Genomic DNA, 14,575 nt, shown 5'->3' with positions numbered 1-14,575 from the left:
AGAGCAAAGATGAAAAAATGGAAATAGTTTATTTGCTGCATAAGGAAACATTTTGTAAATTACATACAAGAACAAATGCTATGCTATAGTGTATACTTGTCAATATTTCACAAAGATAATTATAATAAATATGCATAACAAAACAAGGTAGAAGACTAAATCTGAACAGCAAACTACAAAATGGTTCATCAAGTTTTAAACTTTACTTAAAAATTTCAAGCATGCAATTGCTGCAATACAGAAAAGTCGTCCTTTCACATTTCTTTGGAGTATTTTCCAAATTGTCTAACGAAAATACTGTCCAAAATTAACAATCATTAGTTAAACAACCTAAGAAAAGTAACAGAAAGGTCTAAATAATGCAAAGTTTTTAATCCTTTTGAGCTTTGTCCTTGTTAGGAATTATCTGATGTAAGTGCACTGTGTGTCCAAGTAAGCCTGAGGCACTACAGATTCTGTCAAATTAGGAGTCTATAAAGTTCATAGATTATGTAGCTCTGGAAATATCTCCATCAACAGGAATAAAACCAATGCCATAATTGAAACTGCAAGCTAGAATGGTTTTAACCCTTAAATGCACTGTGTTCTTAGAAATATTCTTCCTTAGTTCTCTACTATTCGCTGTCATTTTACCACATGAAGCATTTCCAATTCTACTTTTAATTCTTAAAGACAGACAAAGGCTTCAGTGATGCCCCCTCCTGCCCAAGAAACTTGTAGAAATTATTGTTAGATGACACCACAAATGTCTCATGTTCTCCTGCATTTGATGAAAGAACAGGATGAATGGTCATTTACACTTCAATGCTCTTGGATATGCTGACAGATCTATGACTTTACACAGTTTTTCCGAGCTGAGAATACTTAACTATGCTTTAGTCTAGTCTAGCTGAATACTTTGGGTAAAAAGAGAGCCTTAAACATGGTTACCTAAAATATTTGTTAATATAGTTTAATGCAAACATCATGTAGCAAAATGGTTTAGTTACAAAAAAATTTCATTGGAGGGCCAATAAAAATATATTGAAGAGCAGATCTTTACAAAAGTGAGGTGAAGAATTGTGAGGCATTGAGTCTCACTGTAAACATCCTGCATTCACTAGAATCCCTTGTTTCCCTTGAAGTATATGTGTTATTTTTTCCTGAGCTCCATGGCCAACAGCAGTGTGAATATTTGCATAGAGAGTTTGACCTACTGAAAAGGGTTATTTTGTACAGAACTTTTGAGGTTCATCTGATTTATGGTTTTACATTCTAAATTAGTTTTGTTTATGTTATAAACTATTGTGTCCATTATTGAGACAATGCAATTAAATATAAAGATGTACGGCATGGATTTTACATACTCAGTGTACAGCGGACATGGTAACTCATAATCCATGTTAATCTTGTTAAACATAAAACAAATTACAGGTAAGTTTAGTTGCTTGATGTTCTGGCTTACTAAGCAAAATTCCACACAAATATCTGCTTTTGTTCATTACTACATGGGTGAATGAACAATGCCCAACCAAAGGCCACATCTGGGAAGATGCAAGGATGCAAGGGCAAAAACACTGAGCAGACTAGAACACCCCACCTCCTTTTCAATATCCAGGACCAGGACTCAGAATGGAGAACTTCACCTTTACCCAGGAGGTGTGACTATTTGTGTCAAGATGGAGTGTTGCATGCTGGGACCTGTAGCCCACCCTGAAAGCATCTCCATATTGAAGAAGGAAGCTGTGAAGCACAACACAACACTGCGGACCACACTTTACATCTGGGGTGGCCAAAGTAACAACAGCTCTGAAAAATACTTGCATTTTGGATATGAAAACAGTACTCTGAAAACTTTGTGGGAAGGAAGATGATGTGCAGATGTGTTAGGTCATAGTACATAGAATGAACAGGAAGATTGGCAGAGACAAATCCAGTTCACTAAAAAAAAAAAAAAAAAAAGCAGCAGGTTGCCAATTTTAAATCTGGTGTTAAGGTGAGCCTAGCTAACACCATGGCAGCATGACAGGAATCAATACAAACAGTTTGTTTCACTTTTTCTGTGATTGGCTTTTGCACATTGTTAAAATCTGTTTAAGCACTTTCTGGACATCTTCATCCATTTGACCCTAGACAGAAAGAGAAAAAAGTACGTTTAATTCTAGCACCTTTTTACTCTTTCATAAATTTTACATAAATAAGTAGTTTTAAAAGTATATTAACCCCCCAACTCCCAATCTTTTTAAAGAGGATGTTGCTTTAAATTTCTGTTAAATAGTCAGACTTTTTGTCTAGGGTAACCAAAAGATAAGAAGCTATTTTCATTATAGATTTGCAGAAGGGACCTCTTACATTAAAACACAACATACCTCACGTAACTGAGAAATATGCAATCATACCTGCACAGCATAGAGAAGATGCATCCTGTACACTGATACAATCTCCTGGTGCTGTTTCTTTGTCTCCTAAAAAATATTAAGATGCCAAGTCAAGGAATGTGCATGCAAATTCACTTAAAAAACCCACCACATTTTGTTTTAGAGCACATGGATCTCGACAGCTATGATAAAATGGTATCTTTACTTATATAAGAAAACTATATTGCTCATCTGCATGCATGCATTACACCAAGCAGTATTTTACAATTGGGTCAGCCAAAATAGGTCCCTTTGAAGTGTATGGCCCACTAAGAGGCTATAGTTTTATCTATACCAGGAAAGTATATAGTACAGCTGTTATTGGTGCTCAAAATGGTTTAGCTGCAGACAGACAGGATCAAACCACAGTCAGCCACAGTCTCTGAAACTGTAGCTGGTTTTTCTGCAAGGAAGCTAAACCACTTGCAGTTAAACAGTTTTCAGCAACTGTTCAACTGCACCCACTGCCACACCCCTTTGTCAGCAATGAGTAGATTTCTTAGTGCAGATGAGGTTCATAAGGATCCTGTCCTATGGAGCTCTGGCAAATTACTACATATTCAGCCAAAGACAAGCCCCTCTTCTGTGGTCACAGAATGCTGTGGCCCAAGAACCATCTCCCAAGTAAACCTGAAGTTCTGTTTTAGAAACTAGGTTGAGAGAAGTCGGCCATACAACCCTAACATTATACCACCCCTTTCCTAAATTTATCAGTGGGGTGAGAGAGAGGAGACACCAACCCCACAATAGCCAGTAGCCTGGGGTCAGGGCAAGTCCATGCTCTGCCCCAATCAGACCAGGGACTTCCACATCCCAGGCAAGCTTCCTGACCACCAGGCTATTGGCTATTCTTGGGTAGGAGGGTGTGTTGGCCTCTCACTCATTCACGCTCATAAAAACACCACTTTTAAAGGTCTCGGGTTCATCCCAATGTGGAACTTGTAATCTCAAAACTTTTCACAGGAAGGGAAAACCATTTCTGGCCAAGCTATCGTGGTTAAGCAGTGGAGGAAAGGAAGCAGCTGGAGATGAGAGACTCCTACAGAACTCTGGCAGCAGGCTACGAGATGGCCATAAGCCTTCATTTTTAAGTAGGGCTATGTCTACACTTAAACTGCTACACCGCCACTGTAGTGCTTCAGCGTAGATGCTAACTACAGCGGTGGGAGGGGTTCTCCCATTGCTGTAGTTAATCCACCTCCCCAAGAGGCAGTATTTAGGTCAACGGAAGAAAAGGCAACTCAGCTTGTGCAGTAACTGTGGTTCTTCGAGATGTGTCCCTATGGGTGCTCCACTTCAGGTGTGCATGAGCCTTTTGAGCGCTTGATGGGAGATTTTCTGTTAGCAGTGTCCATTTGGCCTGCGGATGTGCTCTATGCTACCTCGTATTGTGCTCCCAGGTCACACAGAGCTGGGGAGGCAAACCACCCCCAGTTCCTTCTCAATGCGAATGTCCAACAAGAACAGTCTGAAGCAGAGGGGAAAGAGGGTAGGTAGTGGAGCACCCTATGGGTACTCCACTTCAGATGACACCCGAGAAGTATCCTCATAGGGAGAGGGGACCTTCGGAATCAAGTCTAAGACTGAAGACAGTACAGCAGAATCAAGTGCCGCATCAGACCTGACAGTGCAGACCAAGGCATAGCGTTTAGAAAAGGTATGCACTGAAGCCCATGTAGCAGCTCTGCAGCTCTCTGACACTGGAAATGTTTTTGAATAATGCTGTGGAAGTTATTTGTAATCTGGTAGTGTGCGCTAAAATCCTCTGAAGAGGCAAAGCACCAGCTGCATCATAGCAAGCAATAATACACGCAGAGATCCATCTCACCAGTGTCTGTGAAGAGATTGTGGACCCCTTAGATATTTCTGTGAGGGATACAAAGAGTTTAGGTGATTTCCAAAATTGCTTGGTCCTATCCAGATAAAAGGCCAATGCCTATCATATATCTAACGTACGAAGTGAAGTCTCCCGCTGAGGTTTATTTGGTTTAGGAAATAATACCAGTAGATGAATAGCCTGTCTAAGATAGCAATCCAACCCTTCAAAACTGCTGTTTTGATGCTGACCGGGTACCTCCTGAATGGAGGGTGGGAAGCTCTTTTCCTCTGGAATCTTTTTCTAGCAAGCTCGGTGGTTCTGTGAAAACCAAAGAACTGAGCCAGGCGTGATCTATGGGGCAGTTTGAGACCCGTAGGGTGTATATACCTGAAGATCTGAGCAGGGACCCTGGAGTCCTTCAGCATATGCAGGGACTCAACCATAGTTGATGGTCAGAAGCTCTTCTCGGGAAACAGGCGGTCCTCAATTGTATTCTGGACTCTCTCAGGAATCATGACAACTGGAGCCAGGACACCCTGCCCATGACAACTGCTGTGGATATGGATCTAGCAGCAGTGTTTGCAGCATCCAAGGATGCTTGGATAGAGGTTCTGACTAATAAATGACCCTCCTTAATAGTGGCATGGAAGTGTTCTCTATGCTCCTGTGGAAGATGTTCAATAAAGAATGCAAAATTTCTTGTACTTTGCGTAGTCCTGTTTGGTCATGATCGTCTGATAGTTTGCAATCTGAAATTGGAGGATTGCACGTGAGCAGGTCCAACCTTTTCTGGTTCTTCTCTAAGGAACAGCCCTGTCTGTCTATCCTGTTCATTTATAGCATCTACCACCAAGGAATTAGGAGGGCGGGAAAATAAAAATTTTGAGTGCCTGGGAGGAACTTAATATTTCTCATCTGCCCATTTACAAGCTGGCAGGAGTTTGCGAGACAGTCGTTGCTGGATCCAGAAATGCTTCGTTCATGGATACTGCAACCCAGATGGGCATCACTTACTGCAAAATGTCCAGGAGCTTATAAAGTGAGTCTTTAACCACCTCAAGAGATATCTGGAGTGTACCCACCACCCACTTCACAAGGTTCTGGAATTGACAAAATCATCAGTCATTGAAGGTGGCAGAGGCATGACTGACTCGTCCAGAGATGGAGATGAAATACGGGCTTGGGAGGTAACCTCTTTGTCCTCAGTAGCCTCCTGTTCCTCAAAGATTGCCTTGTGTTTCGGATTTGGTACAGGAGACCATATGACCCTAGTTTCCTGATGCAGTGTAGCCAGAGTTCTGGCAAATTGCTGCTGATACACCGCCCAGAGATCTCAGGATGGTTCCTAGGAAGGCCCCTATGGGAGTCGGGATGGTATGCAAGACTGATACCACCATCTCAGACCTGGGCAAGGAGGTCTTTGTCAAAGTATGGGTTTCTGTAATGATGAGGAGGGGAACCTCACAGGGATAAGCAGGAGACTGACTGAAAGTTATCTCCATCCTCCTCCGTGTCCTTCAACGGCGGGGGCCCCAGTGAAAAGAATGGAGAATCCTGTGGTACTAGGAAACACTGGTAATCCAGAGACCGGGATCTCGGTACTGAGAATCGTTCAGAACCCATAAGCAGTGGGTCCCTAACACTCAACAAGTCCCTGGAGTAACAGATTCCTTTGGTATTGAGGGTCGGTACTGATGCAGCAGTTGATCTGGTGCACATAGGTGCCAGGGCCAATGATGTGTGCTTCAATTTTGTCAGTACTGACTGAGCTGAGTGGGAAGGCACCATTGTTGAATATGAAGTAGTCTGTGCTGATCTGGAAGCAGATGATACCAGGGCCTTGCCAGTGCTGTGTTTCTCCTAAGTACTCCAGGATCTCCTTGCTCCATCAGTACCACAGGAAGTGTCTTTCATCTGCATGGCAGACAGTCGAGAATTCAAGGCCTTTTACACCACGGATCTAGCAGGAAATCAGGACTTCTTGGGAGCTGGCTCCTTGTGGCGGGAGACCGAGCTCCTCCTCTTTGGAGCCTTCCCTGAGTCCTTTGAGATCTTCCCTTTCTCAGGCAAGAACTTGGCCAAAGTTGAAAGGGCACTGGCTCTGTCAGGAGACAGATGTATGGGGGAAAGTGAATCATAGACTATCAGGGTTGGAAGGGACCTCAGGAGGTCATCTAGTCCAACCCCCTGCTCAAAGCAGGACCAATCCCCAATTAAATCATCCCAGCCAGGGCTTTGTCAAGCCTGACCTTAAAAACTTCTAAGGAAGGAGATTCTACCACCTCCCTAGGTAACGCATTCCAGTGTTTCACCACCCTCCTAGTGAAGAAGTTTTTCCTAATATCCAACCTAAACCTCCCCAACCTAAAGTGGGTGGGTCTCCTAACCTGACTCAGAAGCCAGTCGAAGGGAGTGCTCCGTCATCATCATCATCATCATGTTCAGCTTGGTCTCCTGATTCTTCCGAGCTCTAGATTTTAGAGCCAGGCAAAAATTGCACTTTGGGAGAGATGGGACTCTCCCAAGCAACAGAAACACTTCGTAGCCAATACCGATCAGGATAACTTCCTGACAAAAGAGGCAGCATTTGGAACATGCTCGGCCAGGCCCAATAAGGTCTCCAGAAAAAAACGGGGGAGGAAAATCGGAAACCTCTCAACTAGCTAATTTTATAACAACAACTAACCCTAACTCGAAACACTCAAACATCAACTCCAAAACACGCGGACGCATGCACGAGGCAGCCACACTAGAGCTCAGTTCTGGTGATACAGAAGGAACTGAGGGTGGTTTGCCTGCGTAGCCGTATATGCCTTCGGAGTGCAGCATTAGGTTGTACACAGCACAGGTGCAGGCTGAATGGACACTGCTAATTGAAAAATATCCGACCACAGGCTTGGAGGCGCATGCGCACCTGAAGTGGAGCACCCATCGTGACACTACTCACAGAAGAATTCATATGTCAACCAAGCGCTATCTACACTGGGAGTAGGTTGGCTTAACTATGTCACTCAGGAGTGTGGATTTTTCACATCCCTGAGTGATGTAGCTGGGTTGACCTAACGTTTTAGTGTAGACCTGGCCTAAATGTTTTATTGTTTAAATGATTTACTATGTCTATTGCTCCCACTAGTATTCCTGAAAGAGACTAATTCTAGCTCAGCACCGCATTAACTCCTGCTGCCTGACTGGGGAGAAGGAATAACAGGCACCAGGAAAGCGGTGTAGCTCAGCAGGTTGGGAACTCAAATACAAGAGCTTTCCTTCCAAGAACTTGGTGCTTAAAGAGATCTGAAAAAAAGATCTGTGTTTGGGGGCAGAGTGGGGCGGGGAGGTGTATTTCATAATCTAGGAGCAGCAGCTTTGGTAAGACAATGCCTGAAGTATGCTCCTCAGCAACCAGGCTCGAGTCTTAACTTTTTTTTTTTTTGGGGGGCCAGGTCTGCGACTCCTGGCAGGCCTCCCAACACACCCACTTTAAGCACTGCCAGAACAGCTCCGTAACGCACAGGAAGAGCTTTTTGTGGTTTAAAAAATGCTTTTCGGCTCTGTGCAGCTTGGAAGTCTTCATGTTCTGCTGGAGTGGGCCCTTTACTTGTAAATGGGAAACCCCATTGAAGGTCCAATTTTAAAACCATTTAAAGCAGTTCACAATTCTGAGAAAAATTATCATCTTTTTAAAAAAAAATATGGGTCTGTTTGGATAGAAACTTGTCACAAGATTTCTTCCAAAAATATCAGGCTTATTTTAGCTTTTAATTATTTTTGAAAAAGATCTTAACTGATGACTAAATCTGCACCTTTCTGAGCAACACAAAAACCCATTGCAAACTGGCTCTGTACTTTATGAATCATGGCACCAGTGCCACACAAGTACACCACATTTTATTGCAGTTATAACATGTTGGATCAACTATTAAACATTGCTCTAACAGCCCAGCGTCTCAGAGGTTTGGATATCCATTTAAAGCTGTGGCTTTCTAAACTCTCATTTCTGCTACAGTTTAGTTTAGTTGTGACACAGCAAAATGAACAAATGTATTGAGATGTGATGACATCTGCTTAGGAGGTGCCATAATTATTTTATCAACCCATTTAATGCCAATTAATGCTTAACCTCAACACAGTAGCTTAAGCAACTGCATCCTGTATAATGCAGTATCATTTCAATTATTGGGAACTGCTGCACTGTTTCCCGTATCTCCAGAGCAGAAAATGGAGTGAAGTTGACTGATCTAAGTGTGAGATCTCTGGGGATATACTGGAACACAGTAACTCAGTTTTGTATTATTGTCGAAAGAGTGCATTGATGTGACGATAATGAGGATTCACTACTATCAGTTATAGCATATATTAAAAGGGATCACTTTATTGCATTAAGCATCCATTTCTCGTACTCAGTAGTTGTGCTTCACTTTAACTGGGCACTGTAAGGAAGACTTCACATCCTATTAGCAATCAGAGCAGCTGGAGTTTATCAGTTAAGAAACCGACACTTACAGCCAGTTGATTTTGTAACTGTTTCACTTGTTGCTGTAATGCCTCCAGCTGTTGGCTTTGTCTTTTGGGTGCACTGGTTGAGTAGGAAAGTTGAGAAAGACTGTTCAATGCTTCTTTTAACTTGCTAACTTCCTTGGACATCTCATTGATCTATCAAGGAAAAAAAGTACATGTGAAAGGATGCAAGAAATACGTTTTGCTGTGCTTTATTTAGAGAACATTTGTGCCTTTTTTTTGAATTCTGAAAAAGCATCCCTACCTTGATCTGAGGCACAAGGCGGCTACTAGGTAAACAAAAGGTTATAGTGCTCCCACCATGCTGCAACCCTTTGTCTACACAAAGGGATGTAGCTCTTTCTCAGCCAGCTCTGCAGTGCCTCCTTCTTACTCTGCAAGCCAGCAGGCAGTTCTAGCTCCTCACCAGTACTGGGAGGTCTGCATGCAGATGTATGTCCTCCCAGCTGGCTGCTCTCTCCATCTGCCTCTCCCAGAAATTGTTTCTCTCCTACTTACCTTTCTACCTCTATTTCCTTCCCCCCAAATCTCTGGCATGCTACTCCTCTTTCTGCCTACACCTCCCCCACCATTCCAGCTCCCTCCCCACCAAAGCCTCTTGGCTCACTGCCAAATTTCCCTCCACCATCCCTCCACCATTTTAAGCATTCAGTTTCTGTTAGCAAATTTGCTTTTGTACAGAATTCTCACATTTCCAAATGGAAACTCATTGCTTTAACAACTTACGTGAAGCAATATTTATACCATTGAGGTATTGCGTTTACTGACTCTATGGGCACAGCCTCTGAATACATCTATGTCTGAAGACAGAAATGCAGCTCGCTTGGGCCAAGTATACAGAGCCAGCAAAATGTTACACAGCCAGCTACCACATCTGTGGCCCATTTTCTATTATAAGAACTCTGTGCTCTCAGATATCCCAATTATGGAAAAAGACGAGTAGGGATGGGTGAAATGATCTGGGTAAAATAAGAACTGTAGGATCTTTGGTCACTTGTGCATCTTTATTTAGGTTAGCAAAACTTCTCTCCCTGTGGATCTCTCCCTGTTCTAACTCCCACTTCCATCATTTCAAAACAGGAGTGCAAGCACTTGGGCACCTGGGCCCCATATGACTTCACCTGACAGTGACAGACCATGCAGCTCTCCTTGTGGGGATCTCCGCAGGGTCAATATGCATTTAGCCAAACAAGCTTTTATCAGTATTAAAGATGGGATTCTGGGACCTTAGATTACAAGACAGAAAGGTGTATTCAAAAGTTATACTCCGTGACACTTTGTTTAATATGGAGCTGTGAACTGCATGCATTACTCAAGTTACTTTATAAGGTCTAAACATCCAGGAAACCCAATCTCTTTAATGAATCACTAACCTTTTTATCTTTATCTTCTTCTAGCTTTGACGAGCTTTCTGCATATCTTTTCATGTCAAGAAGATCTTCTTGAGCTTGATGGTACTTACGGTAAAGTCCATTTATTTCCTGCTCCTTGCCCTCAAGGAGAGTTTGAATACCTTCTTTTTCCCCTTTTAATTGCAAGACTTCATTTCTCAATTGTGCAGCATCTACGGACACATTCTCTTTCTCTTTCATTAAATCCTTTAGTTTGGATGACAAAATATTAACTTCACCTTCTAACGATGACTGGAGTTTTTCATATGAAGCTCTGGGCACCATTGCTTCCTTAATTGCAGCTTTTTCTTCCAACAATTCCTTCTGCAGATTTCTTACCTCAGTTTCCTTGTTAATAAGCTCTTCCTTAAACTCATTTATTTCTTCTTCCATTTCCTTTGCCGTACACCTGAGAGCAGTTACCACCTCAAGATGCTCAGCAACTGGTACAGAGTTTTGTTTCTGAGTATCTATCAGTTGCTTGAGCTGAGCTGCTTCATTTAATACCTGTGTGTACTGGGACTTCATGTCAGATAATGCATCTTCAGCTTTATCTTTCAATGAATTTGTTACCCACATCAGTTTCTCATGCTCATCTCTAGGAATGTATTCCAAAGCTACATCCTCTAATGCTTTCCTCTTCCTGTAATCTTCAAGCTCTGTTTGTGCTTCTTTGTACAACTGAGACAGCTCACTAACTTGTCTGTGTAGGTCATCTATCATTCTATCCCTTGCTTCTTTTATCTCCCGAGCTTCATCACTGGATTCCAACTGCATCTGATTTAACTTGTCTTGTAGCCTTTTGATTTCTTCTTGCCCTTCTTTGTATCTCTCGATCAACAAAGCTTTCTCTTGGTTAATGTTCTCAATTATTGAACAATAAGAATTTTTTATTTCCTCACATTCTTCTATAGACATTTTGCTAGCAACGTTCTGCTCTCCTTCTTCAAGTTTTTCCTGTAGCTCTCTCACTTTCTCTTTATGCCTTTCACTTTCCTCTAATGCTTTCCTGAGTTCTTGCTTTAGCACTTCAATTTCCTCACATGTAACCCTCAGTTCATGGACATCCGAGTAAGTATTTTTGTTTTCAGAAGCAACAAGGCCCAATTTCATCTGCGTTTGTACATTCAAGACCTCTTTCATAGCTTCTTCATACCGGCATTGGGTTTCTTTAAGTTTCTGGCTAAGATCAGAGCTATTTTCAGAAATATCTGCACTGTTTAAATTAATTGTTTCTGGGATTCTAGACTGAAGTTGGGTCTCTAAGTACTTTCTTTTTGCTTCGGAATTATCTAATTTCCTCTGTAAGTCCTTTAAATCTTCTTGTAGACGCTTAATTTTTACCTCATTGTTGCTTGTTGACTTCTCTTGAGTTTGTGTTGCATTTAATGAGGATGATTTTAGCTCCTGAGCTGAAGTTTGACTTTGTCTATCCACTGACTGATCAAACTCTGTTTGGGTGGAATGATAGGAATCTAGGGTGGAATCCATTTCTGTTTCTCTGGGTGCTTTTTCCTGCATAAAAATCATTAGTGTTTATAAAACAATATATGTTACTGAGTAGATTAAGTAAGGAACTCTTACTGTGCCCTACAGAGATGAACAATGAAAACATTGTGGGCTAGATTTTCAGCAAAGCTTAGCACGCAAAGGAAGATACTGGCTGCTAAGTGCATCTAAATACCTGGGATGATTTCTGAAGCACAAAAAGGATCAAAAGCTATGAGAGTTAAAATGCTGAAAACCCTCAATCATTAGCCAGAGTTCTGAAATAATTAACTCCATCTTTTTTTTAAAAAAAAAAAGGCTATCAACTAATTTATGGGAAAAATGAGAACTGCAAACGATTTAATACTCGAAGTCAAAGTTTCCTCTTGCTTTCTTGAAACTCTTACTACCTACAAACTGTCTTTTAATTTATCTTCACAGCACATCACTACAAAACAAAGTAGTTCTTTATTCTGCTATTCAAGAACTGAAAGATCCCCTTTCCTTTGAATTAGGTGCATAAATGTAATACATACCTGTAATTTGTCTTGTAACTCCTTATTGTGTAGTGTTAGAGAAGCAATTTTTGCTTGCAACAATACAAGCAGATCTTGCTGGTCAGTTTCAGAACTTATATCCAGTAAGCTATCAGCACCTTTAAAAAAAAATGGTTTAAAACCATTTAAAACAACTGAAGTGATGACGTATTTCCTGCTTTTGCTACAGTCACTATCCTTTCACATAAAATCATTATGACTTTGAGATGGTGTGAACTTTTTTTTTTTTTCCCAATAAGAACGGCCATACTGGGTCAGACCAAAAGGTCAATCTAGCCCAGTATCCTGCCTTCTGACAGAGGCCAATGCCGCGTGTCCCAGAGGGACACCATTAATATGCCAAATGAAGGAATTATTTCTAGCTAGATTTCTAAAAACGGTTTAATCACTGGCATGTCAGTTTTTCTAAAGAGTTACAATGCTGAAACCATTCTCTAATATCATTACCATTATTCCTACATTTAAATGGTTCTAAAAGACAGTTGATAAAAAGAATAAGCTTTGAGAATTAAAGAAGGCTTTATTATTCACCTTACCTGTAGTGCTATCACTCAATCTATCCTTGTTATCTCGCTGAATGGAGCTGATCTCTTCCTGTGAGACACAAGGAGACAACCCTTTCACTTCAAGAAGTTCTAGACTTCACAGAAATGAGTATGGAATGAGGTCAAGCCCTGCAGAATGGATGCTCTGGGGTCTGATGTCTTGTTCCAAACAACATTCCTTAAAAGTTAGGGGCCAGATTTTTAAATTCACCTAAGAGATTTGGCCTCCCGATTCCCATTAAAATTAATGGGATCTGGGCATCCACATTCCCGCAGGCAGTTTTGAAAGTCTTTGCCTGTGCGCCAAATTATGCAATGTAGTGCGTATGATATATTTAAAACATCAAAGGACTACAGTCTTCGATAACATAGGCTGAAATCACACAGTAGCAAGTGGCTACTCACCCCAATGAAATCTTTTGAACGAGGACTGTCTTTATTGTATGTAATGAACAGTGCCAGGCACTTTGTTAGCACTAAATAACTTGCTACTGTGTGTTAAGATGCAAAACATTTACTCATTTATTATGAATTACCACCACATTTACTGAAAGAAAATATCAAAATAAGTTTACAAAATATATGCCCTTTGATTTTACACACATTATAAACCATTTATTTATCAAAATTCAACCATTCACAGTGGATCTCCCAATCACTGATGTGGATTATCAAAGTTCTATATTTTTATCCCCTTAAATACAGCCAAAGTTTATTAAAATGACAGAACAGCAAGAGTAAATATACCTTGCATACTTGTTCAGTGAAGAACACCTGTCCTTTTCCAGCAATTGGAGTTGAGGTTGCTGAACGTGGAGAGGACAAATCACTAAACTGAAAAAGAAGTGTGTGTGTGTATATATATATTAGGGAGTTCAACTGCCTGGGTTAACATATGCAATAATTCTGCGTTAGCACCAAGGAGCAAACCTAATTACTCAATGCTGTTCTTAGCCAGCAGCACACATGCATTATTTCCAGACATGAGCAATGTTTCAGTTTAATAACCTATTTGTTAAGCTGTAATTTAATCCTATATTATATATCTTTCCTGCTCTCTCCCCTTATTGGATTTCTACAGCTATCTGTATGTGGAAGTGCATTTTAAGCCATTCATCAAAAGAGACCACCGTTATGTGCAGCTTTTAGACCATGCCACATTTCTAGCAGCTTTCTTAATAACTGTAACCAATACGGGTTTTCAAGATGTCAGCCTAACCTCAGAAAAAAAAAAAAATCTACTCATAACACATGAGACAGACATATAAAATAACACAGCAGATTTTGCCAGCATCATTCACATTGTGCTCTGGATCTTTCCCATCCCACTACAAATATCAAAATGTTCAAACTTGGACTTTTTCTTTACCTGGATAGGACTGATAGGAGGAGGTGGGGCTTTGCGTTTTTTTGGAGTTCCACTTCTTTCTGAACTTAATTTAGAGACTTGGTCATGCTGAAAGTTTCACAGGCCAGAGAATGGAGGTTTGTTAATTTGGTTAGTAAAGTCTGAGTAAGCAGTTTTATTAAAAACCCCACATAACTTGAGCAATTTGTTCCTTGTCTCATTCAAGCTTCTCCACAATAACTACATTGCTATAGTAGGCAAGATACTAGGCATGCTTGAAGACAAGGATGGCCCCCACCCCCTTTGCAATTCATGCTTCAGCAAAAACAAAGATTTAGTGAAAAAGCACAAGCTGATGAAAGGTTTAGCATTTACTAGTAATCTCAAATACATCATTCGTTCACAGCTTAATTAACTGACCACGAATGGCCATTATTTTTCTTCTTCGTCAACCACTCTTGTGTTTGGATAGCATGAAAGAACTATTTCTTCTGGAAGAGGAGCGCCTGAATCAGT

At 41.0% G+C, this 14,575-nt stretch overlaps 1 protein-coding gene across 11 annotated transcripts in view; it reads right to left on the bottom strand.

Annotated features, from left to right (window-relative positions):
• Nucleotides 1-10: 10 nt before the first annotated feature.
• The window catches only part of RAI14 (retinoic acid induced 14), a 122,136-nt gene continuing 107,571 nt past the window's right edge, over nucleotides 11-14,575 (bottom strand). For 7 of the 11 annotated variants that reach the window (XM_037902630.2, XM_043547741.1, XM_037902632.2 and 4 more), the window contains 8 exons: nucleotides 14,081-14,167; nucleotides 13,459-13,545; nucleotides 12,703-12,760; nucleotides 12,146-12,264; nucleotides 10,104-11,636; nucleotides 8,716-8,865; nucleotides 2,379-2,444; nucleotides 11-2,108 (listed from right to left, as the gene is read on the bottom strand). In XM_037902630.2, coding sequence (XP_037758558.1) covers nucleotides 2,031-2,108; nucleotides 2,379-2,444; nucleotides 8,716-8,865; nucleotides 10,104-11,636; nucleotides 12,146-12,264; nucleotides 12,703-12,760; nucleotides 13,459-13,545; nucleotides 14,081-14,167 — 2,178 coding nt within the window. In that variant the 3' untranslated portion in view covers nucleotides 11-2,030. The remainder of the gene's footprint in view (nucleotides 2,109-2,378; nucleotides 2,445-8,715; nucleotides 8,866-10,103; nucleotides 11,637-12,145; nucleotides 12,265-12,702; nucleotides 12,761-13,458; nucleotides 13,546-14,080; nucleotides 14,168-14,575) is intronic. The other 4 variants (XM_037902633.2, XM_043547739.1, XM_043547738.1 and 1 more) reach the window with 1 other exon arrangement.

The sequence above is a fragment of the Chelonia mydas genome, chromosome 5 (assembly GCF_015237465.2).
Source record: "Chelonia mydas isolate rCheMyd1 chromosome 5, rCheMyd1.pri.v2, whole genome shotgun sequence".
NCBI classification, from domain to species: Eukaryota; Metazoa; Chordata; order Testudines; family Cheloniidae; genus Chelonia; species Chelonia mydas.
Note: the sequence above shows the minus strand (reverse complement) of the source record. Positions and strands in the feature narration are given on the sequence as shown.